The 26,494-nt window shown below is 41.0% G+C and overlaps 1 protein-coding gene, 1 long non-coding RNA gene and 1 other non-coding gene across 4 annotated transcripts in view; 1 reads left to right on the forward strand and 2 right to left on the reverse strand.

Annotated features, from left to right (window-relative positions):
* RABEP1 (rabaptin, RAB GTPase binding effector protein 1) overlaps positions 1-8,062 on the reverse strand; it is a 90,943-nt gene extending 82,881 nt beyond the window's left edge. For both annotated transcript variants that reach the window (XM_043903511.1, XM_043903510.1), the window contains exon 1: positions 7,810-8,062. In XM_043903511.1, the coding sequence (XP_043759446.1) occupies positions 7,810-7,843 (34 nt within the window). In that variant the 5' untranslated portion in view covers positions 7,844-8,062. The remainder of the gene's footprint in view (positions 1-7,809) is intronic.
* TRNAE-CUC lies at positions 5,649-5,721 on the forward strand. The gene has a single exon. It is a non-coding gene; the product is annotated as a tRNA-Glu (tRNA).
* Positions 8,063-10,031: 1,969 nt separating the features above from the next.
* On the reverse strand, positions 10,032-24,881 carry LOC122694599. The gene is made up of 3 exons (XR_006341213.1): positions 24,795-24,881; positions 15,909-15,956; positions 10,032-11,686 (listed from the first exon to the last, which is right to left on the reverse strand). It is a non-coding gene; the product is annotated as an uncharacterized LOC122694599 (long non-coding RNA).
* Between the last annotated feature and the right edge of the window lie 1,613 nt (positions 24,882-26,494).

A 26,494-nucleotide genomic window follows, 5' to 3' on the forward strand; every position in this document is an offset into this window, starting at 1 on the left:
GATATCAACCCTGAATATTCATTGGAAGGACTGATGCTGAAGCTGAAGCTCCAATACCCTGGCCACCTGATGTGAAGAACTGACTCCGTGGAAAAGACCCAGATGCTGGGAAAGACAGAAAGCAGGAGGAGAAGAGGACAACAAACGATGAGATGGTTGGATGGCATCACTGACTCAATGGACGTGAGTTTGAGCAAACTTCGGGAGATGATGAAGGACAGGGAAGCCTGGCATGCTACAGTCCATGGAGTCCCAAAGAGTTGGACACAACTGAGTGACTGAACAACAACAACATGAAAGAATAAACAAATACATAAATGGAACAGAAACAGTGAGCCCAGAAGTAGATTCACACAAATATAGATGACTGATCTGCGACAAAAAAGAAAAGGCAATTCAATGAAGAAATGACAGCCTTTTCAACAAATGATGGTGCTGGAACAACTGAATATCCACATGCAAAAATAAAGAAAAAAGAATTTAGATACAGACCTTACACCCTTCACAAAAAATAACTCAAAATGAGTCACAGACCTAAATGTAAAATGCAAAACTATAAAACTCCTGGAGCAAAACATAGGGAAAAATCTAGATGACAATGACTTTTTAGATATAGCACCAAATGTACAATCCATGAAAGAAATAAGTTGGGTTTCATTAAATTTAAAACTTCTGCTTGTGAAAGACATTGCCAAGGGAATAAGACAAGCCCCAGATCTGGAGAAAATACTTGCAAAAGACATATCTGATAAAGTCCTGTGATCCAAAATATACAAAGCCCTCTTAAAGCTAAACAATAAGAAAATTAACAATCTCATTAAAAGTTATGCAAAAATTCTGAACAGACACCTCACAAAAGAAAATATACAAACAGTAAATAAGTTCAACATCATCTGTCTTTCGGTAACTGCAAATTAAAACAATTAAAGATACCACCACACATCTAGAATGGCTTAAATCCAAAACACAGACACTTGCTGAACAAATGCTGGAAAAAGTGGAACAAGAATTCTCATTTATGGCTGGTGGGAGTGCAAAATGGTACACCCACTTCAACATACTCTTCCCATATGATTCTGCAATCACACTCCTTAATATTTAAGTCAAATGAGTGGAAAACTTATATCCGCACAAAAACCTGCTTTACAGAAGTTTTATTGGTAACTGTCAAAACTAGGAAGCAATCATGACGTCCTTCAATACCTGAATAACTGGTACATCCAGAAAATGGAATATTAATCAGTCCTTAAAAAAAAAAAAAAGCTACCAAGCCACAAAAAGACATGAGGAAATTTTAAATGTGTATCACTAAGTGAAAGCAGCACTCTGAAAAGGCCATGTAACTGTATGATTCCAACCATATAACATTCTGGAAAAGGCAGAAACCATGGGAACAGTAAAAAGATCAGTGCTTGCCAAGGAGCTAGAGGAAAAGACAGATGAGTAGGTAGAACATAGGGGATTCCTAGGCAATGAAAGTATTCTGTACAATAATACATGCATTGCATGTTTATCGAAACCCACAGAATGTACAACACTGAGTGAATAATGTAAATGGACTTGGGGTGATAATGATGTGCAAGTTCATCGATTATTTAAAAATTTACTACACTGGTGGAATGTTGTGGAATGCTGATGGTGGGGAAATGGGGAGGGGGTACAAGGAAACTTCTGGCTCCTTGTACTTTCTGTTCAATTCATACGTTCCATTCAGTTTTGCTGTGAAACTAAAACTACTCTAAAAAATAGTGTCTACTGATTTTTTAGAACCTGTAACTATATCTGTATCCCCAGTGTCTAGCATGGTATCTGGTCTATAGTGAACACTGAAAAAGTAGTAATTTAAAAAACACACAGCACAAAGCAAGGAATGTAACAGGTCAATAAACCACAGCTTTTATTTTATTATAAACTAATATGATACAGAGAAACAAAACAAATTTGAGGGAATGTTACCACATATTAAACAGAGTTGAGAGTTTTAATCAAATGAGTATCTTAGATGTTCAATGCATAAGTCATATGGACTCCAGGTCTGGAATATTCTGAAATTTTAGGAACACCATTTCAGGAAGAGCGCTGACAAACTACACGGTACTGGAACATCTGGTTAGCCAAGCAGAGGAAACGACAAAGGATGGAGCAGGTATAGAACCCTCATGTGAGGATCTGCAAGATGGAAGCAAACTCTTTAAATATCTAGACCTTTTCTGTGTGGAAGAGAAAATAAGATCGATTTTGACTCCTTCATTAGTCTCTAATGAGAAAATTGAACAAAGGCACATTCCGTCATAGCTTTCCCTGTTCTTTTACTTGTAGTTAAGTTTCCCCTGTGCTCCAGAGAAGAACAATGTACCAACACTAGGCACCTCCTCATTTCACATTATTGTGCCTAAGGTTCATTCCTCCACTATACCATGAAATTCCTGAAATCGGAACTATGCAGAATGCCAGTTCTGCATTACCTGGCACAACTGTACTACACAAAAGAGAACAACTGTTTACGAGATACTTTTATGAAGACTAAACTCAATTTAATGATTAATTATACAAGAACAACACAACAAATTTCACTAAATAAAAACCAGAGTCCTTAAGAGTCGAAGGCAATTCCATCCACCGGGTGGTCAGGTAAGACATACAATTAAAGGATTATAATACAACCCCAGGCTACTGCATGTAGGCACTCTGAAGTAGTTAAGACTGTGAGAGGTAAGCTCAGGGCTTTTGTGTTTCAGATCAAGTTTAGTGGCTGGGAGCTTTATCAAGTAATAATAAACCAAATATATGTATTATTGAATAAAATGGTGTTAAAACAACTAGCTTTAACACCTTCAGTTCAGTTGCTCAGTCCTGATTCCTTGCGACCCCAAGGACTGCACTGCGCCAGCCCCCCTGTCCATCACCAACACCTTGGAAGAAAAATTAAGTTAGAGCCCTATGTCACATCAAAAATGAATTCCAGATGCAGGCAGGTTCCCCCAGCAAGCCAGAAAGCAGCTTTCCAGGGAGCTCTGCCCTTCAGAGGGCCACAGCTGCACCTCCTCCAACCAAGTCTGGATCTCTGGGAGCAGCCTCTTGAAGATGTGTTTCTTCCTCGGGTGCTCTCCCTTAGCCCTAGAGGCAGTAGCTGATCACTATCTCTACTATCCCTATATTCTTCAGGCTCTTCTTTTCCCTTAGGTAATCTCTTATGTGGGTTCCCTGGAGAAGGAATATCTATTTAGTTAACAATTCTTTATATTAAACTTTATCTGTTAAATTTAAAAAGAAATAAATTTCAGATGATCTATAGTACTAATTACACCTCCCTTGCCTTCCTTAACTCTGTTGCCAATCTAGCAACCAGAGTGATTTGGTGTTTTTTTTTTTTAATGTAAGTCAGACCACACCACTCCTCAGCTCAAAACATTTTCAATGATTCCCCACAGTGAAAGTCAATCTTTACAATGCTCTAGGACCTTATAATACCTGCCACCTTTCACCTCTTATTTTACTGCTCACTTCTCCCTTCCTCTCCCACATCCTTCCACCCACCGCCCCAGTAATTTCATTCTAGCCACAATGATCTCCATGCCATCCCTCAAACGTGACAGACACATTCCTTCACTAAGGTATTCGCAAAAACTGATCCCTCTGTCTGGAATACTCTTCCTTCAGATATCCACACATTAGGTCTTCTATCACCTTCAAGTCTTTGGTCAAATGTCACCTTCTCAACAAGCTTACTCTGACCACCCTATTTAAAACCAGCCTACCCTGCCTCCTTTTACCCTGTTCCATTTTTTTTCTTTTTCCATAGCACTTATCACCTAACAATCCATATGATTTGATATGTTTGTTGTTTAATATCTGTTTCTCCCACGCCAGGGCAGGGTTTTTTACTATCTGTGTTGTCCACTGATATATTCCAAATATCTAGAATTGCGCCTGGCAAGTAGTACACACTCACACGTGTTGAACAGTTTTACACTTGTCTGTGGGATTAACTAACGGCCTTCTGCTTCACTACTTAGGAACAAGGACTGGGTTTTTTTCATCATTTTATTTCTTAGAGCTCTGCCTAGACTAGGCACACAAACATTTATTAACTGGATTTTTTTTTTTTTTCGTCTATCAGAAAATACAATTTTAAAACAACTGGCATTATCCAGGGCTTGTAAGAGTGTAGGGGAAATCTACCCTCTCATATACTATTGGCAGGTATGTAAATTGATACTTTTTGAGAGTAAGCTAGCAATAGCTATTAAAATTTAAATCACTCAGAGCTCATGCCCTTTAATTCAGTAGTCTTACAGAAGTAAAAGTACCTGAAAAGTATGTACAAGAATATCTAGACCAGAACTACTTATAAAATGGAAGAACTGAAAGCAATCTACTTATCTACCAATAAAGATAGAGGCAAATAAATCATATGTGGTACATGTTATGTGACAACATTCTTTAACAAGAATGAGGCACATCTGTAGCAATGAACTGGAAAATAGCCCACAATCTAGTAAACAGATCAGGGGGCTCTGGCATCAGATAACCTGGATTTGAATCCTGGCTCCCCTCACTTCCTAGCTAGGTAATTCTAGGCACTTTTTAACTTCTCTGCGCTTCAGTTTCCTCATCAATAAAACAGGAACAATATTATAATAGTATCCACTTCACTGACCTGAAGATTTCCTGAGATAATGCATGCAGTGTCTATAGCACATTTATGGGCACATAACCATTTACAAGTATATAATAAGTACAGTTATCATTTACAAGTGAAACAGACAAGTTGCAGACCTATGTATGTAAACCATGTCCATTTTAGGGGGAAAAGCCTATGAAATTTATAGAAAAAAGTCAAGTACAGAAAACTTAATACTGGTTTCCTCTCAGAGATGAGAGAAGACATACTTAATAGCCACCTTTTTTTAATGGAAGGATTTTAGAATATGGTGTTTTTAAATAAAAAAGAAATGAAGTAAAATCAGAGCAAATGCTTCTAAGAGTTTAACTTAGATTCAAAAATATTACAGTTTGAAATAGTTTACATCACATATACTCTTTGAATTCTCAAGATAAAATAAATAATCGGCTGAAATTTCTTTGACTATTAAAGTTACCTTTGTTCTAAATGAGTAAACTAAGGTGCACAATCCAAAAAACAGTTTTTAAAAAACTTACAAAATAAGGACTTGGACTGCAAGGAAATCAAGTCAGTCAAACCTAAAGGAAATCAACTGTGAATATTCACTGGAAGGACTGATGCTGAAACTCCAATACTTTGGTCACAGCATTCAAACAGCCAACTCACTGGAAAAGACTCTGATGTTGGGAAAGACTGAGAGTAGGAGGAGAAGAGGACAACAGAGGATGAGATGGTTAGACAGCCTCACTGAGTCAATGGACATGAACTTCAGCAAATTCTGGGAGATAGTGGAGGACAGAGAAGCCTGGCATGATGCAGTCCATGTGGTTACAAAGAGTCGGACATGACTTAGCAACAAAACAAGAAAATTATTACACTTTAACCTACAGATTTTACACACAAATCAGTTCTTTTTTTAACCTACAATATCTCCATGAAAAATAAAAGATATGTCAAAGAAAGAAAAGAAAACAACATCAACGTAAATTAAAACTGCTTCTAAAATGGGATACCTGAGAATTCCCTGGCAGTCCAGTGGTTAGGACTCTGTGCTCTCACTGCCGAGGGCCTGGGTTCAATCCCTGGCCAGGGAACTAAGATCCTATGAGTCGTGCAGCGCAGTCAAAGAAAAAAATAAAAAGGAATAAAAGCTAGATTAAAGTCAAAAAGTAAAAGTTACCTTTTACTGTCAGTTTAACTCAAAAGAATTCTGCAATTTTTTTATAACAGTAGGGCTAGGAAACTCAAGTGTGCTTAAAGCTAAAGTGTTAAGTAGTGATCTATATTAAGTTCAGCAAAAGAGAAAAATTAAATCCCCCAAGATGAATTTCTAAGAAGACACAGACACAAAGCACTCAAAAACACAGAATTCTCTCTCCTTTTGTTAACAGTAGCTGTGGCTGCTCATTTACTACACTAATTGAAAATACTGCAATCTATGCAAACTAAATCTCATCCCATAGTCACAGGATTTGAAAAATAGGGTATAAACCTGTAGTAAGAATACATGACTTCCTAAAGCTAATTTTTCCTAGCCTCTTTCAAGTGCTTAGTCACTTCTGCCTATTTACAACAAAGACCATTTCACATCTAGAAAGAGGGAGGGAATTTTGATTCCGGACTGTCATGTCACCTGAGCCGCCCTAGACCTTTGTTTCCATGCAACTCAAGAGAAGGCAGCCGCCAGCTAAGCATACCTACCACTCCAGATCAGAACCAGAAGCCACTGGGGCTCCCTCTACTCTGCCTCGTCTGCAGTAACAAAGAGGTGTTTGTAGAAAGGCAATGTTTTCTTCCCTGACACCAAATACAAAAGGTGAAGATTAAAAGAAAGAAAACCCGTTTTCCTTAGCCTGAAAACCCGTTTCCTCCAACAGTCCACCAGAGAATGCCTCCCATCTACTGAAGCAGAAACAGCATCCAGATTTTCATACAACTCCAGGTGTGTGGGTGCTAGACAGACATCTCTCCTCAGGCAGCTAACAAAACCCAAAACTAGAGGCAAACAGGCTTTAGAGCACACTCCAAGAAAAGAAGTTAGCATTAAAATCTGGTAACATTGTTTCACGTTCCCCAAAGGCAAGAACAAAGAATCAGGTTTTCATGAAATATTTTCTTGAGGCAACCCTAGGCAAAGGCAAGTTTTTAAGCATCAACTATGTGCCCAGCGCCAAATCCCAACATTCCACTCACACTTAAAGATGCTAAGCACACACGCTGATTATAGAAATACACCTGAAAGAACTCTCACTCCCAGATACAACAGTACCTTGCCAAGGACCAAGCACAAAATAGTAACACCTGGAACCATGTGGTCACTCTCTGAAGCAGGGCTTAGCCAACTTCCCAGAGGACAGGAAAGGCCTGACAACCACCTGGGACTATGTAAGATGGGTCTCTTTCTCCTTCCATGGATGGAAGTGCTATAAAAGAGACACGTTTTTACCTCGACTTCAGCATTCCCAAATACCGCCTTAATACTAATCACTTTATGTAAGTCACTTTACTTCCCTTATAGACAAAAAATAAAGGCACGATTGAATCTCTTTTCATGAGAACACTCAGGCTCCAAGAGGCTAAGAAACCCGCATCGTGCTTGTTACTGAAGGCTCCAGGTGCTTTAGACGCCCAGGCCCCAGCACAACCATTAAGCCACGACGCCTCTCAAGGAACGCTACTAAAACCAGTTACAGATCCGAGCCAGTTAGTTTCAGTCACAGAACTGAGCTCAAAGCGTTCAGTGACAAGGACGGAGGCGGGGCGTGGGGAGGGCACATCACCACTACCTAAGCAATTTCTTTTTCTTTTAAAGAATATAGCACATGTTCCTAATTTCCATCCTCCGCACGGGCAGAACCCACGTGCCGGTCCCACCGCTACCCACAGCAGCTCCCTCTCCACTCTCCCCAGCTCACCCGCACCCCCCTCACCACCCCCCTCACTCCACCCCCACCCCAGCCACGGCCAACGCCGGCACCTCCCGCCCCCTCGCCAAAGACGGCCGTCCAGGCCCTCGCACCGCCCTCGCGTGCAGCCAGTGCCGGACCCCGCGCGCTCCCGCCTCCGTCCGGCGGGGTCACCTCCCGGGCCTATGCTCGCCCTTCCCGCCGCCCGCAGGTCCCCCCGCGACGCCGGCGCCGGGCAGGCCGCGCCCGCCGCGCCTGCCATGGTGGGCGCCTCACCGTCAGGCTGAGGAGCCGGGCCCGGCTGCGCCATGGCCGGGCGGCCGGCCTCGGGGAGCGGGGATGGGCGGGGAAGCGGCGTCCCGGGCTCCCGCGGGCTCAGCTGGCGGAGGAGGCGTCGACCGAGCCGCCGCCGCCGCCGCCCAGGGAGGAACCGCTAAGGCTGGAGCCGCCGGCGCCGCCACAGCCGCGGGCAGAGACGGACCCGAGCGCCGACCTCCGCCTCCTCATCCTGACAGCGGGAAATAAGCCGTGCGCAGGCGCGGGGGGATGGGGCGGCACGTGACGTCGCCCTGAGGGGAGGGGCGGGGCTTCGTGAAGGGAGGGGCGTGCAGCGCGAGGCGGAGGCTGGAGGAGGGGCGGGGGGTGTGGTGGGGGAGGAGGAGGCTGAATACCGGAGGAGGGGGAGAGGGAACAGCAGGAGGGCTGCGGCGGGAGAGGCCAGGCCTTGTTCAGCGGCAGCTCCCCACCCTCCGCCCCAGAACAGAGACGAGGAAAGAATAATTACAAAAAGAAGGGCGAGAGAGGAGGCTAGATGGTGAAATTAGTGCAAATCCAGCCTCTGTTTCTTCTAGCTGTGTGACCTTGGGCGAGTCACTTTACCTCTTTGAACCTCACAGCCTTTGCCTGTATAATGGCTACTAAAAGTTTAAATGAAGTGTGCGGAACTGTTTCTTAGGTACTTTCCATCACGCATCTATGTGCGCTATGACTTTTCAGTGCCACACATCATGAGAGGTGATGGGGATACAGCCAGACAGTTCTTGCACCCACGAGGGGAGAGGGAGAAGATGGTAGGCAGACAATACCGCCCTTACACCTGGGCATAGGTACACACATTAGAGGTGCACCTCTACCCCAGGTCTGACCGCATTCCTTACATAGTGTCCAGGGGCCATGCCCACCTGGCGTCTGTGCCTCTCTTTCAGGACCAAGTTCTTGGAACTTGTGACCCCTGAATTCCCTCCCCAAATGACTGGAGCCTGTGGGCTCTTCTCCAGGCCATGTTCTCTAAGGTAGAGTCTGGGAACCCCTGGAAGTGGCTGAGGGGCAGCTGTGCTTGAGAGAGGGGCACATCACTCAGACATTTGAGCTTCTGTTGTACACAGATGCCTGGAGAAGGCAATGGCAACCCACTCCAGTACTCTTACCTGGAAAATCCCATGGACATGGACGGAGGAGCCTGGTAGGCTGCAGTCCATGGGATCGCTAAGAGTCGGACACAACTGATCGACTTCACTTTCACTTTTCATTTTCATGCATTGGAGAAGGAAATGGCAACCCACTCCAGTGTTCTTGCCTGGAGAATCCCAGGGACAGAGGAGACTAGTGGGCTGCCGTCTATGGGGTCGCACAGAGTCGGACACGACTCACGCGAGACGCAGCAGCAGCAGCAGCAGCGTATAGATGCCTAGTGCAGGACAGAGATGGAAAAAGAGGGCAGTGGGCCGGCACAAGTGCTCCCACCACCACCTCATTTTAGTGCATAAATCTGAGGAGTCTGGGGATCCTAAATTTGGACCTGGTCTTCCCTGGTATTAAAGATGTATATTTGTCAACGTAGAATAGAGTATATGAACAGTTGGCGTGATTTATAATTTTAAATAATTTAGGTAGACATGTTGCATCTGTTTGTACTTTTGCCCCAAATTCCGCTAACATTAGAGAAGGGCCTATATACAGACTTGAGCCTTTTGAGCAGTTAATATCTTCGAATGACTGGTATGCCTTTGAGAGAGCAAGCAGAGTGACTTCCCCAATCCCCCATTAAATAACTCTCCTGCAGATCCATGCTGGACATGAAGACCTTTGTCCAGGATAAGACAGCCCCGTGCACCTTCTCTCTAGTGATGACTAACTCAAGGCAGGGATCATAAAGATAGCAGATGCTGATACCCTCTACAGAAGGAACTCTTCTAGTGAGTAAGAGGTGTGTTTATTGCCATTGATAATCTGGGGCTTGAAGCCAGGACCCAAGGTCAAGGTCACTCAAAAAGGATTAGACTGCTGATATAAACACATAGAGCACCCCATGCAAAAGAGGTGGTTGGAATTTGGAAATCACATTAAGGGCATGCTTGGATTATGTACATTTTCATATTTTTAGGTAAATCCTAACACCCAGCAATTCCACCCCCAGGCATACATTTTAAAGAAAACTAGTGTGTGCTCAAAGCCTTAATTAACTGTAAAGATATGATGTTTATATTTGGAAAGAAATTGGGAGATAAGATTTAAACACATGTAATAATTGCTTGTCAATTACATTGCACATGTGCCACAGTAGATACAGAATATTTAAGGTGACATAGCTTATAATAAAATAAATAAAAGCCCAAGAATTCATCAACAGAATAAATTTTAAAATATTCATACAATGGAATAGTCTACAGCAATAATAATGAACAAACAACAGCTACATAGTCAATATAGATGAATCCCACAAACATAATTCTGAGAGAAAGAAGTTGTAGAATCATACATACAGAGTGAGTCCATTTATGTAAAACCTCAAAACAGGCAAAACTAAACCTCATCCACACAAAGTTGGTAAACTGTAAAGATGGGAAGAGAAGGACTTTCACAGAAGTCATGACAGTGGTTCCTGAACCAGGGAGGGAAGGACAAGGGATGAAGGGTGGTAACTAAAAGCCCACCTTCTACTGGCAATCAGTGGTGCTGGCAATGTGATATTCCTTAAACTGGGTCCACCTAAACTAATTATAAATCTGGGAAGCTGATGTTCAGATGAGAAAGACTTAGGAGTATTTGCCAAATGCAATCTTAAAATGAGCCAACTTGATGCAACTGCTGAAAAGTATTGATTCTGTGCTTTATGAACAGAGTCACAGAGAGTCTTGGTGGAATTCACAATTGGGAAAAAAAAAAATAGAGTCAATGTGTGTAAATCACAGGAGGTGATGCCTGTTCTGCACTTTGTCCTGATGAGGTCACATCAGCAGTGCTGACTATGTTTGCTCTGCACACCATTGTTTGCAAGGGGACGCTAACCAGCTGGAGTGGGTGGAGTCCCAGGGAATGAAGAATCTGAAAATTATTTCCTGATGGAAATAGCAGGCAAAAGTACTCTGGTGGGGGAGGCGGGGAAGATGACTTGAGCTGTGAAGGCTGTCTCCAAATTGTGGAAGTCAATGTGTACAAGCGTGCTGTATGCCCAGAGACTGCAGCAAAACAGGCTTCAGCCCAACCTGAAGAAGCAGTTTTTCTCATAGCTAACTAGAGAGAGAAGGGGCTACGTTTCAGGGACGGAGTCCCTGTCATTTTAAGGGTGCGAGTAGAGCTGGCTAGCAACTGGTTAGAGATGCTTATAGGAGGATTCCTACTACATTTGTGGGGTTAGACTAGACCATCTTTACAGTCCTTTTCAGCCTCAAGGTTCTGCAATACTAATGGCAATAAGTTTGCTGCATTTTAAAGTTTACTAGGTTTCCCTGGTGGCTCAGTGGTAAAGAATTCACCTCCCAGTGCAGGAGATGCAGGTTTGAGCCCTGGATCAGGAAGATCCTCTGGAGAAGGAAATGGCAACCCATTCCAGCGTTCTTGCCTGAAAAATCCCCCTGGAGGGCTGCAGTCCATGGGGTCACAAACAGTCGGACACAACTGAGCATACATGCAGTTTCTCATGTATTACTTCATTTTACTTCTCACAGCATTCCAGAGGTATACAGTAGACACAAAGTAGATAAACCAAACTTTCCTGGATAAATCCCCTGTCAAAATTCTCCGAATTTTCCGTATCAGAATCCTCCAGTTTCTGCAAGTACAGGTACGGCTCTGAGATGAGGTGTCCCAACTTGGCAACCAGCTGACAGTACTCAGAAGTGTTGGGGTTCTCTCTCTCTAGGATCCAGATTCTCTAGGGCAGGAAGGAACCAAAGAGTAGGCTTATAACACCATACTTCTCTGATCTTTAATAAAGACAACTTCTGTGCAGGATGGAAGTGTTTCACATGTATGCTTTCCCCTTGTAAGTTTTTTGTAAACCATCCACATCAATGCTATTTGATCACCATTCACCTGCTTCTCACTTCTCATTGGATTACAGACCATAATTTTAACCATTATTAATAATAACACCACTTAGCTGAGCACCTACTACTACATGCTAGAGATATTACCTGATAGCAGCTCTTAGGAGTAGATTCTATTAGCCCTGAACTCAGAGAGGTTAAACGACTTGTCCATGTCACACAGTAAACGGAAGAACTAGAATTCAAATCCAAGTCTGTCTCACCCCAGAGTATATGTTTTTGCTGTCAGTGCTGACTAACCATGTCTATCGGGTATCAGCAAATACCCCAACACTTCAGTGCCATTATCAACTGAATTCATTTTTAGACATTTAAATGGTATCTCCGAAAGTTACACTCTTCTTAAAATAATTTTATTTATTTATTTTTGACTGTGCTGGGTCTTCCTTACTGTGCAGGCTGCAGGCTTTTCTCTAGTTGCAGTGAGCGGGAGCCAGTCTCTAGCTACGGTGCATGAGCTCTAGGTGTGCGGGCTTCAGTAATTGAAACCCGTGAGGCCAGTAGTTGCAGCTCCCGGGCTCTAGAAATAGTTGTGATGGATGGCCTTATTTGCTCCGAGGCACATGGGATCTTCCTGAATCAGGGATCGAACCCATGTCTCTTGCATTGGCAGGTGGATTCTTTACTACTGAGCCACCAAGGAAGCCCAAGTTACACTTCCTTTAATTACTTGTTTATTTTTTCAGATTATTTGACTAAAATTCTAGTTATAATTTTTTAAATATATAGAGAAAGCAAAAATAGTTCCTCAACCTCTCCTCCCCTCAATACACACACAATCCCACACCTCTCTCCAGGGTAAACTACTGTTGTAACCAGCTTTGTATGAATCCTTTCAGACATTTTTTTATGCATCTATGAACATGCTGAAACACGTGCCTCTGTTTTATCTTCCTCACATAGATATGATCATATTGTACATTTACTCTGAACTTGTGTTTTTCCTCAACGGTATGGTCAATACCTATGGCTTTACTTCATTTTTTTTAACTCTCATGTAGTTTTCCATTTTGGTAAATGGTTAGGTTACTTACAGTTTTTCATTACTTACAAGCAATGCCGCAAGGAACATGTAGACCTATCTAGGCACTTATATGAGTGATTTCTCAGAAGATTTATCTACCCCCTTAGAATTACTAGATCAAAAATCATGAACACTACTTTTTCATTTAATGAATGTTGACAAAAAGTATCACATCAATAATATAACAACAGTATATGCACATATTTGTTTCTGTACCTCCTTGCCAATATTGGCTTTTGTCAATCTTCTTTATGTCTGCTAATCTGATGGACAAAAAATTATTGTATACTTGTAAGTATACAATAAGCATTTCCCTGGATATCAGTGAGAGTAGAAACCTTTTCATGTTTATTTTTATCTGCTGTTTGTATACAGCTACAATGAAATTTATATAAATTAAGCTATTTGTCTTTTATTATTGATTTGTAGGTGTTCCTAGGTATTCTGGATAGTAACTGTTGGTATGTTATATATAGTGTATTTCTTCTAGTTTGTTATTTGTCTTTTCATTTTAATAACACTAATAGTGTTATTTACTTACAGAAGTTTTACATTTTTTTATTTTTTAAAATATTCATTTATTTGGCTGTGTGAGTGCTAAGCTGTGACACTCGGGATCTTCAATCTTCATCGCAGCATGTAGGATCCTTTTTTTTAAATTGCGGCATGTAGGATATAGTTCCCTGACCAGGGATCAAACCTGGGCCCCCTGAATTAGGAGTGCTGAGTCTCAGCCACTGGATCACCAGAGAAATCACAGAAGTTTCACATTTTAATTGTCAACTTATATATCTTTTCATAGCTCCTGGATTATTCATCTTGTCCAAGAAGACCTTTCTTACTTCCAAATTCATACATGTATTCTTAATAGTTTTCCCAGTATTTCCCCAATATTATAATTTTAGTTTGGTTTTTTAATCTACTAGGAATTATTTTTCATATGGAATGAGGCAGGGGTGGAAAAGTACATGGCAACCCACTCCAGTATTCTTGCCTGGAGAAACCCATGGACAGAGGAGCCTGGCCGGCTATGGTCCATAGGATCGCAGAGAGTCTGACACAACTGAATGACTTAGCATGCACTCACACATAAGGTAAGGGATCTAACTTAATTTTTTCAGATAAATAGGCAACTGTCCTCAAATCATTATTTCCCTACTTTAATTGTTGATGTTTCTATAAATATATCAACTAGACTTATTTTTTGTTGCAAGAGGGGAAGAAAAACCTCAAATAGGTTTTTAAAAAAATGGAATTTGGTTGCTTATGTAACTGAAATATCCATAGCACCAACTGGTTTGGGAAGAAGCTTCGAATATAACTAACTAGAGGAATAGAGCATGAGGCTATTTTGGTGGAGACCTGAATGGAGAGATGGAGGCAGCCATAGGAAAACGTGAAAGGGAAGAACATTCATGCAAAAAGAGGAGAAATGTATGAAAGTTTTACAAATACAACTAACTTGAAATGTTCTAGAGATAAAAGAAAGCCACAGTGAGTGGAGCAGGGTGAATGAAGGCCAGAGGGGTGGGACACTCCTAGAGAGGTAAGAAGGGTCAAATCCTGTCAGATACTGAAGACACAAGAACGATTAGATTTTATTCTATTTTATTCCTTCTACTGGGACTTCCCACATGGCACAGTGGTAAAGAATCTGCCTGCCAATGCAGGAGATGCAAGAGACTTGGGGTTGATTCCTGGGTCAGGAAGATCCCCTGGAGTAGGAAATGCAACACACTCCAGTATTCTTGCCTGGAAAATTCCATGGGCAGAGGATCCTGACGGGCTACAGGCCATGGGGCCGTGAGGAGTCGGACATGGCTGAGTGACTGAGCACGCACACATTCCTTCTATTATGGGAGCCACTGGAAAGTTTTAAAGAGAAAAGCTACAGGATTTGATTTACACTTTTTTTTTTTTTTTTTTTGATTTACACTTTAAAAAAAAATTATTTATTTATTTGTGGCTGTGCTGGATCTTCATTTCTGCGAGGGCTTTTCTCTAGTGGCGTGAGTTAGGACTACTCTTCGTTGCAGTGGGCAGGCTTCTCGTTGCAGTGGCTTCTCTTGTTGCTGGGCACAGGCTCTGTGGTGTGTGGCTTCAGTAGCTGCAACATGTCAGCTCAGCACTGTGGCTCCCAGGCTCTAGGCTCTAGGCTCAGTAGCTATGGCACACAGGCTTAATTGCTCCGAGGAATGTGAGATCCTCCTGGATCAGGGATCGAACCTGTGTCTCCTACATTGGCAGGCAGATTCTTTACCACTGAGCCACCAGGGAAGCTCTAATTTACACTTTTAAAAGAGATCATCCTGGCCACTACTTGGGAATGTGGATTATGAGGGAGGAGAGAGGTAAAGATGGAAGTGGGGAGCACAGTTAGGAAATGCTGCCATGTTCACAAGAATAAATGATGGTGGCTTGGTCCAGAATTATATCAGAGGAGATACAGAAAAATAGGTATTGGGGGTTGAGTTATTTATTTACAGAGGAGAGGATTTGCTGAGGGGGGAATATAAGGTTCCGTTTTTGCCATAGTACATGTAAGATGCTTCTTGGGTATCTGAGCGGAAGTGTCAAGTAGATAGTTGAGGGGGGAAAAAAGTAGATGGTTAGATATACAGATTTGGAGCTCAGGCATGGACATATGGTTTAAGAGTCACCAGTTTACATGATATTTATAGTCAGTAGCTAGGATATATAAAGAACTCTGTAAAAATCTAGAAAAACAAGACTGAAAGCCTGATAGAAAAAATGGGCAAAAGGACATGGTGGTTCATTAAAAAAGACTAAGTTCTTTACACATATCAACTTCACTCAAAGTAGAATTCAGAATGAAACTACAGAGATACTGTTTATCACTGACTGACAAAAATTCAAGCGATTGACAACCTACCCTTTTAGTGAAGCTGTGTAATGCAAATAGACATTGTCTTACATTGCTGTTTAAAGAACAAAATGGAACAAATTCTATGGAGGGAAAATTTGACAATATTTAACAAAACTTTATGTTCACAGGCATTTACCTCTTGATTCAGTAATCTCTTTTAAAGGAAGTTACCCTGGAGCTACATCTGCAAAAAATAAAACAACAAATGCACAAGGTTATTAATTGTGACATTATTTTAATATCAAAACATTAAAAACAACCCAATGCTACATAGGAAACTTGCTGAATTAAAGATAGTACAGCTACACAACTGAGTACTACATAGCCATAAAAGAGAATGAAATGGGACTTCCCTGGTGGTTCCGTGGCTAAGATTGCAATGCCATTGTAGGGGGCCTGGGTTTGATCCCTGGTGAGAAAACTAGAGCCCACATGCCACAACTAAGACCCAGTGCATCCAAATAAAATAAATACGTAAATAAAAATATATATTCAAAATAGGCTGTAAAAAGAGAATGAATATTTCTAAGTACTAGTGTGAAAAGAATGCCTATATTGTTAAGTGAATCAAAAGTATATATTGTATGTTATGTAGTGGGAGAGAGGGGGATATATGTATACTGATGGCTGATTCACATTGTTGTATGGTAGAAACTAGCACAACATTGTAAATCAATTATCCTCCAATTAAAAAAAATTTTTTTAAGTATATATAGTATGCTATATTTTGTTAAGAAAAAAAGTGGGGGAAATAAGCCTATACTGTCTATATTTCTTAATTTTTAGTACTGTTCTGTTGAGATATAATTCATAAAACATAAAATTCACCCTTTTAAAGTATACATTTCATGATTTTTAGTATGTTCATGAAGATATGCAGTCATCACCACAATCAATTTTTTTTTTACCACAATCAATTTTAGAACATTTTTATTAACACCAAAATAAAACCTTTACTCATTGTAGTCACTCCCTATCCCCCTTTTCCTGCAGTTATGGACAGCCATTTATCTATTTTCCATGAATATGGACTTATGGACATTTGATATAAAAGGAGTCATACAGCATGCTATCTTTTGTTTCTAGCTTTGTTCGCTAAGCATAACATTTTCAAGATTCATCCATATTATAGCATGTATCAATATTTGGTTTCTTTTTGTGGCCAAATAATATTGCACTGTATGCATATACTACATTTTGTTTATCCATTCATCAGCTGAGGGATATTTCCATACAACACTTCTGTAATATACATATATAAGTTGTGTGGCACATATTTTCATTTCACTTGTCTATCCAACTGTGAGCTGATGGCTCATATGGTCACTCTATCTCTAGAATTTTGAGGAACTACCAAACTGATTTCCAAAATGGTCACACCATTTTACAGTTCTATTAACAATGAAGGTTCCAAATTCCCTACATCATTTGCCAAGACTTGCTGTTGATTGTCTGATTTGTTTTGTTTTGTTTTGTTTTGTTTTAGTCTTAGCTATCCTAGCGAGTATGAAATGATATGTCATTCATGTTTGGAATACATTTCCCTGAAAGCTAATAATGTTGAACATCTTTTCATATGTTTATTGCTATTGTTTATTTTTTTGTGTGAATTTGAGTCTTTCAGCCTGAAGACTCCCATTAGTATTGTTTGTAGAACAAGTCTGCCAGTGATGAACTCTGTTGGTCGTTGTTTATATGGGAATGTCTTAATTTCTCCTTCATTTCTGAAGGATAATTTTGCTGGATATGGAAATGCTTGTTGGCAATCTTTTTCCTTCAGCATTTTAAATATGTCATCCCTCTGCCTTTAGGTCTCTATGGTTTCTGAAGAGAAGTCAACTGTTAATGTTATTACTTTAAGTTATGTGATGAGTCACTTTTCACTTGCTGTTTTCAAGATTTGCTGTTTGGTTTTTGTCTTCAACAGTTTGACTGTGATGGAGCTAAGTATGTATCACTTGAGCTTTTCATACGGAATTAGTTGAGCTTCCTGAATGTGCAAATTAATGTTTTTCATCCAATTTAGGAAGCTTTCTGCTATTATTTCTTTAAATATTCTTTTTGTCTCTCCCCTTCTCCTTCTGGGACTCCCATTATTCATATGTTAGTATGCTTAATAATGTGTGTCCCACAGGTCTTTTGGGCTTCCCCGGTGGCTCAGTTGATAAAGAATCCACCTGCAATGGGAGACCCAGGTTCAATCCCTGGGTTGGGAAGATCCCCTGGAGAAGGGAGACTCTGTTCATTTTTCTTCATTCAAAAGAAATTCTTTCATTTTCTCAGACTGGATGATCTCAAATGACCTATTTTAAAATTTGCTGTTTCTTCCTTCCAGTTCAAATCTTCTGTTTCACCCCTCTAGTGAATTTTTCATTTCAGATATTATACTTTTCGATTCCTAAATTTCTACTTAGTCCCTTTTTATAATTTCCATTTCTTTATTGATAGTCTCTATTTGGTACAGCATTGTTCTCATACTTTAGTGTTTTAGGTATGGTTTCCCTTTTTTTTTTTTTTTTGGCTGAACCATGCAGTATATGGGATCTTAGTTCCCTAACCAGGGATCGAACCCATATCCCCTGCATTGGGAGCATGGAGTCTTAACCATCTGACCACCTGACCACTAGGGAAGTCCCAAATATAGTTTCCTATAGTTATCTGAACACATTTATAATAGCTGATTTAAAGTCTTTGTCTAATAAGTTTAATGTCTAGACTTCCATAGGGACAGCTCCTATTGACTGCTCCTTTCCCCCCCTATATATAGGCCATTCTTTTATGTCCAGACATGAATGATGCCTCATTGTGAATCATAATTTTTTTCTTGAAAATACAATGTAGTGATTCTGGAAATTATACTCCCAGTTCCCCAGGATTTGTTGTTGTTCCAGTTTGTTGTTGACACCATTGCGGTTAGTTTGTTTAATGATTTTCCTGGGCTAATTCTATGAAGTCTGTATTTTGGGTCTACACAGTCACTGAAGTCTCTACCCAATTATTTTAACAATCAGCTAATGATTAGACAAAGAGTCCCCAGCCATTGCCAAGGGGCTCTTTGTGTGTGTTCGGTCATGACTTCAATGCTCCAGTAGGCAGTTTATAACTCTGCCTTATCCTTAACTTCCTGCTTGTGCAAAGCCTCAAGGCTGGCCAGAAGTGAGAGATTGAGGCCTCTCAGATCTTTCTTAGACATGTGCACAGCCCTACACAAGCATATGTCCTTCTAAGGTTCCAAGAATAAGTCAGATATGATCAAAATCCTTTATGGGTGTCTTATGCCCCAGATTTTCCTTTCAAGTTTTTGGTCAGCCTCTTGTTAGTCCCAACTGGTATTACCACTTGTGGCAGCTGTGACGTTATTAAACAATTACAACTGACTTTCCCCTGGGGATAGGGCTGTTTGCAATGAGTGAGCTCTGAGTCAGCTCTAATGAAAACAAGCCCTAAGAGTGGAGATTCTTAGAGAGCTACCAGACAGACCAGATAGAGACAGCTCTCTGAGGTGGGGATTTTGCAGGGAGATTCAAACCTACTCCATCCCCTCTAGGGTCTTCTAGGCCGCTTGTTTTCATAACTGCTAGTTTCATGTCTACCACAAAGCTAAGGAGAAGGGAAGGAGAATAGAGTAAATTGAAATGTCAGAAAGTTTTTTGTTGTTACCGAGTTTTAGCAGTTTTTCTTGAATAAATCCTTGAATTTTAGCAAGCCTGTGGTTAATTTCCAGAGTTCTGAAAAAGTTGGCTTTGACCTTTTTTGCCTGCATTTTTGTTGCTTTTATGGAAGACTAGATTTTCAGAGACCTTTGTTTTGCTATTCTGAAAATGTTTCTATATGTATTCATTTTTTCACAAAAGGAAATGATAAACCACAGACTAACAAAAATCACTATTGAGAGAAGTCCTCAAACTATTTGGATATGTTATAGGACAGAGCAAATGCACAAATGTATTGATTTTATTGAGAACCAGGATTCTGACCATGTAAGAAATAAGATACAAATATAGAAGAACAAAAATCTAGTAGTATTTGTTGAATTGATTTAGTATTAGAATTTTTTAAATGTATATGTTTTTTAAGAGTTCATGATTTTTTCTCAGTCAACTGAAAGATCTTAGAAGCAATGATACTCTTGTAGCAATGAACATATCTAACACCCAGTTCTTGGTTTCTAAACACTATCCCCCGTGGGAATTCCCTGGCAGTCCAGTGGACAAGACTCTGTCTTTCCACTGCAGGGAGCACGGGTTCAATCACTGGAACTAAGCAGCAGGAACGGGGGCGGGGGGGGGGGGGGCATTTGGAGAAATTGGAGAAATGAATGATTCCAGGGCAGGGAAAGTAGAATATGAGCCTGGGATATATTTTGTGCCAGAAAGCAAAGAAGACCAAATAGGCTGAAGAAAGGGTGAGGGGAGGAAAGAAATAGATGAGAAAGATTAAGAGGTACAAACTTCCAGCTGCAAAGTAAATGGGTCATGGGTATGAAATGTACAGTGGGGGGAATGTAGTCAATAACCATGAAAAATAAAAATAATAAGCATCTTTTTAAAAAAATTAAAGAAAGCTCAGAGACTAAGGGGAATGTCAAAAGGACACAGGAGACAGCTTAACTTGACTCCCACTGGCCAAATTAGTAGCAATTTGAGTATCAAAATGTGTAACAATGATAATGGTTTATAATATGTTAAATTAACATTTCTGTTAATCTATAGTATAGTTAAGTGAAAAAGAAAAGTAGAAATGAAGAGCTCTTCTTTACAGAAGAAACCCAGCTAATAATGATAGAAGGAAAAATAGACTAGAAAAAAACAACCATTCTGCAACCCCTGCTGTACTAATTGGTTTCGGCAAGGATTATCAATGGATGGTAAATTATTGGATGAAATATTTGGAGGCAATAGAATATTCGCAGGATCTCCAAGTATCACCTCAGAGATCACTCACTAACTACAAACCAGGAAATGTAGCTTTTCAGTGGAGAGACCCAGCAGTCTCCACTCTAACCAAGTGATCAGACTTAAGAACACCAAGAGGGACAATGTGACAGGAGGATCCTCCTGATGAGATTTACTAAAAAGCCACAATAGCACCTGTTTAGGTTTCTCACCAAAAAAAATGTCAAATCTGAATCTAATCATAAGTAAGCAATCAGATAACTCTAGGGTGGAGTTTCTCAACCTTAACACCACTGATAATTGGGCTGGTTAATTCTTTACTGTGGGTACTGCTGTGTGCACTGAAAGATGTTTAGACACATCCCTGGCCTCTACCCACTACACCCCAGCAGCACCTTGCTATAGATTGAATGTTTGTGTCCCTCCAAAGTTCATATGTTGATATCTTATTCCCCAAGGTGATACTATTAGGAGGTGGGACCCCTGGAAGGTGATTAGATCGTGAGAGCAGAGGCTCATGAATGGGAATAATATCCTTATTAAAGCTATGGTTTTTCCAATAGTCATGTGCAGATGTGAGAGTTGGACCATAAAGAAGGCTGAGCCTCAAAAAATTGATGCTTTCAAATTGTGGTGCTGGAGAAGACTCTTGAGAGTACCTTGGAATGCAAGGAGATTAAACCAATCAATCCTACAGGAAATCAACCTTGAATATTCATTGGAAGGACTGCTGCTGAAGCTGAAGCTCCAATCCTTTGGCCACTTGAAGTGAAGAGCCAACTCATTGGAAAAGATACTGATGCTTGGAAAGAGGGCGTCCCCTGGTGGCTCAGTGGTAAAGAATCCACCTGCCAATGCAGGAGAACAGGAGATGGGGGTTTGATCCCTGTGTCGTGAAGATCCTTGGAGGAGGGCATGGCAACCCACTCCAGTATTCTTGCCTGAAGAATTCCACGGTCAGAGGAGCCCATAGGGTTGCAAAGAGTCAGACATGACTGATGCGACTTAGTAGACATGCACACACTCGAGGAAAGAAGGAAGGCAAAAGGAAAAGGGGGCTGTGGAGGATGAAATGCTTAGATAGCATCACCGACTCAATGGATATGATTTTGAGCAAACTCCAGGAGATAGTGAAGGACAGGGCAGCCTGGCACATTGCAGTCCATGGGGTTGCAAAGAGTCAGACACAGCTTAGCAACTGAACAACAAAAACGACAAAAGAGGTCCAAGAAAGCTCCCTCCCTCCTTTCACCATTTGAGATTATAGCAAAACAAAAAAAAAGTCCACGAAGCAGGAAGTGGGCCTTCACCAGACACTGAACCTTCTGGCATCTTGATCTTGAAATTCCCAGCCTCTAGAACTGTGAGAAATAAAGTTCTATTGTTTACAAATGACTCAGTCTATGTTATTTTGTTATAGCAGTCCAAAGGGATTAAGATACACCTCTCAAGTTGTGACAACCAAAAATGGCTTCAAATATTGTCACATTTACCCTGGAGGTAAAAAATCACCCTAGGTAAGAAATACTGATCTAGAATGCATTCTATAAGAGACAGCTCTTCCAAAAATCAACATTAGTGGGAAGGAGGGGGATGGCAGGGTAGGGGGTCATCTGTTCTACAATAAAAGAGACTAGATATTAATGACCATGTGTAATAGATATATTTTGATTGGATCTTGGATTTAAAGGAAAAAAATGTCCATATAAGTCATATATTAGAAATTTGGAGAAATTTAAATAGGCACAGCTTATTAGGTGACATTAATTTATTCTTAATTGTTTTAGATGTCATAATAGTACTATAGTTACTTAGGAAGATCTTTATTCCAATCTTTGGGTATATACATGCAAAAATACTTAAGCGATAAGTATTACATTGATTGAAACTTGCTTGTAAATGGTTCAGCAAAAAATTAAGTGAGTGGGACGGGGGAGAAAGGAGGGGGAGAGGAAGACAGAGTTCACACACAGATGTTGGGGAAATGTTAGCAACTGGTGGACTTCATGGAAGAGTTCATAGTTACTTTTCTTCTGACTTTTAATTAAGCTTGAAATTTTTCAAAATAACAATATAAGTGGAAAATGATAAAATTCATGGAGGAATAAAAAATAGGTTCAGGCAAAAACTGAAAGGTGTCATCTCATTAGTGTCATTTCATGCTACAGTTTTCATCCATGGATGTCCAGCTGGGTCTTTTTAAACATCTTTGGTTTTTATTTAAAATGTGCAATATTTAGTCCAGCTTCTTAAACTTAGGGAATATAGCTACATTCTGTAAGTTTAAGAAGAATTGTCTACATTCTTGGTTTACTAATTCTATCTTCTGTGTCCCATCTGGATTGGCTTTCATTAACTAATTTTTTTCCTACTTTTTATAGATCATAATATCTTGCTTATTTGCATGTTGATAATTTTTTATTGGACACTATTAATTTTATCTTGTTGGATGCTGTATATGTTTGAATTCCTATAAATATTCTTGAGCTTTAAAAAATGATAGGTAGAGGCTGGAAAAATCGCTGAGGGAAAGAATTAGATGGAGGAGAGGAGACTCTTAAGGAGAGGAATTCTGGCGAAACAAAGTCAGTTGAGAAAGTGGGGAAAAACCAGTGTGAAGTCCTGGAAGCTCAAGAAGAAAGCATTTCAAAAAACATAGTGTTAAACACTATCACGTGCTGCTTTGAATTTCAGTAAAATGACAACAGAAAAATCCAACAAACATGGGCTTTGACCCAAGAAGTAGATCATTGGTGACCTTGATATTAATAAAATAGTGAGGACAAGAGCCTAACTGAAGTTGCTTGTGGAAAAATTGGATTTGAGGAAGAATGAGAGCAAAGATAGACAATTCTGATGCTGAGGTTGGTTTAAGAAAAAGATATAAAGCAAGAGGTGGAAGGGGACATGGGCTTGGAGCAGGTTTTGGTTTTGCTTAGAAAGCATGATTCTGAAGATAGGGGATGTGAACACATATTTCCATGCCAGTACGGGTGATCTTCTAGACTGAAAAGGGGTGAAGGAGGGAAGGAGCTGAGTAGGTGAGAGGGGGTAGGATCCAGAGGACAAGGAAGATGGGTTGGGTTGGTGGGAAGAGACGATGAAAGTGAAAGTGAAAGGCCCTGAGTTGTGTCCGACTCTTTGCGATCCCATGGACTGTACAGTTCACGGAATTCTCCAGGCCAGAATACTGGAGTGGGTAGCCTTTTCCTTCTCCAGGGGATCATCCCAACCCAGGGATCGAACCCAGGTCTCCCACATTGTAGGCTGATTCTTTACCAGCTGACCCACAAGGGAAGCCCAAGAATACTGGAGTGGGTTGCCTATCCCTTCTCCAGGGGATCTTCTCGACCCAGGACTTGAACCAGGGTTTCCTGCATTGCAGGCAGATTCTTTACCAACTGAGCTACCAGGGAAGCCGGATAGAGGTCCTCTAACGTGTCTGTCTTCCCAAGCTATCACTAAAAAGAGACACAATTAGGCTGAGGAGGAGATGCTACAGATTTGAGAGAAACATGAGATAGTTTATCAGAAAGCAGAAAGATGAAGGTGCTAGGAAATTGAAACAGAATAATGTGGCGGTGTTGCAAACTCGCCCGTGGTCACACATCAAAAGTGAGTTCAATCAATATAAGAAGGTGATGTTCTCACAACGTGCAAAGAGTAGAGCTAAAGTTATCCCGTTATGATGACTTTATGTTTTTAAATCACTGCTCAGGGACTTCCTTGGTGGTCCAACGGTAAAAAATCTGCCTGCCAACTCAGGGGACACGGGTTCAGTCCCTGATCCAGGAAGATTCCACATGCCACAGGGCAACTAAGCCCGTGCTCTGCAAGAAGAGAAGCCATCGCAACGAGAAGCCCATGCACCAAAACTCGAGAGCAGCCGCCACTTGCCGCAACTAGAGAAAGCCTGCCGGCAGCGACAAAGACCCAGCACAGCCATAAATAAATAAATAACTTTATTGTTAAAAATAAATAAATAAATGACTGCTCAGAATCTGAGCCCCTTTCCCATATCAGAACCCCATTCCTACATGTGGAAGCCCTCTCCCCCACCTTAACAGTCTTAGTGAGTGATATATGCCTCCTCCCAGCATAGAAGCTGAAATTTTCCAGACACTTACTTTCTTAGTCTCCTTTGAGGATGGGCCTGAGCACATGATCTAGGTACAGCCAACCAGTGCACTGTCCAGAATATCAAATCAGGAGCTAAGGAATAAACAGAGATGGTGGAGCATCATCACTAGCAGTGGTAGAGGGGGTGACAGCAACGTCCGGCTCCTGGCATCACGGTGGCCTCCAGTTCCCAGTGCCGTCAGCAATGTCACCGCAGTTAGCTCTCGGACGGCAGCAGAGGTGTCCTCTCCAGACTGGCTGTGTGCCGTAATTTGGGTTGTGGGTCTCAGCACATAACCTCCAACCTGGTTCTCCAGACCTCCCAGCAACTCTTTGAGCCAATCCATGTGTATGCAACCCAAATTACTTCATTTATAAAGTGGCACATTAATATCATAAAACCACCGAGTTAACTTTTGGATTAAGGAAGCAAATTCAATGTCCTATATCAGGTGTATTTTGTGGCCCAAATGAACAAATACAATCTCTCATGATAAACACAGTTTACAAGTTTTCTGCTTATCCCGAGCCTTACGGTTAAAGGTTAGATTCCTGTGAGATTAAACAAAAACAAAAAGCCTCTTGTCCTCTAATAGATGACTATCTTATGGAACATCTTTAGTTCCTTCTTTCTCAGTCCCAGTAAATACATTGAAAAGAACTGTTATGATGATGACAAGGAAGCAAGCATGTATAGTTTAATCATAAATTAGATCTTTGTTGATGCTTGACTAATCCCCAACAATGCTAACTTTTTCTCTTCCTTCTCTTTCTAAGATGGCAATAACCAGCAAAACATCTGCCTTCTCAAATAATTTTGGCAAAAATATGTTTCCTTTTCAGTCTCCCCCAAACACCCTTGTGACCAATCATTTCTTTTGATTTTATTGGGTTGGCCAAAAAGTTCTTTCTGGTTTTTCCATAACATCTTATGAAAAAATCCAAACAAACATTTTGACCAACTCAACAACTACTAGCAACTGTATCTTTTGTGTCTTTTTTTTTTTTTTGGTCTCATTGCATTGGTTAAAACTCTCAGATCATTATTAAGTAATGAGGTGAGATGACTCTGGTTGTTTTTTCAGTCATGCAGGGGACAAATGTAAATCAGTTCTCCAGTGTAGCTATAACTCTAGACTTTGGGAGGGGGTAACATGGGAATCCGATGTGTATGCCTCGGTCCAGAAACCACCCCCGCCCCAGCCTGCACAGCAGGAAGTGAGCACCCGGCAAAACTGAAACCACCCCCCACCCTACCCCATGGAAAAATTGTCTTCCACAAAACCAGTCCCTGAAGCCAAAATGGTTGGGGACCACTGCATTAATCCATTCACTCATCCATCCATCCAATATGGAAAGAGTGACTGTAAGTAAAAGTGTTAGTTGCTCAGTTGTGTCCAAGCCTTTGTGACCCCACGCGACCCCATATAGCCCAACAGGCTCCTCTGTCCATGGGATTCTCCAGGCAAGAATACTGGAGTGGGTTGCCATTTCCTTCTCCCGGTGATCATTCCGACCCACGGATCAAACCCAGGTCTCTTGCACTGCAGGCAGATTCTTTACCATTTGGGCTACCAAGGAAGCCCCAGAGAGTGACTACCACCCACCAAACTGTTTTAGGTACTGAGAATACCCCAGTGAAAGAGACATCGTTCCTGCTCTCACAAAGCTTACTGTCTAGCAGAGCAGACATAATAGATTACAAACA

This window comes from Cervus elaphus, chromosome 5, assembly GCF_910594005.1.
Source record: "Cervus elaphus chromosome 5, mCerEla1.1, whole genome shotgun sequence".
NCBI classification, from domain to species: Eukaryota; Metazoa; Chordata; class Mammalia; order Artiodactyla; family Cervidae; genus Cervus; species Cervus elaphus.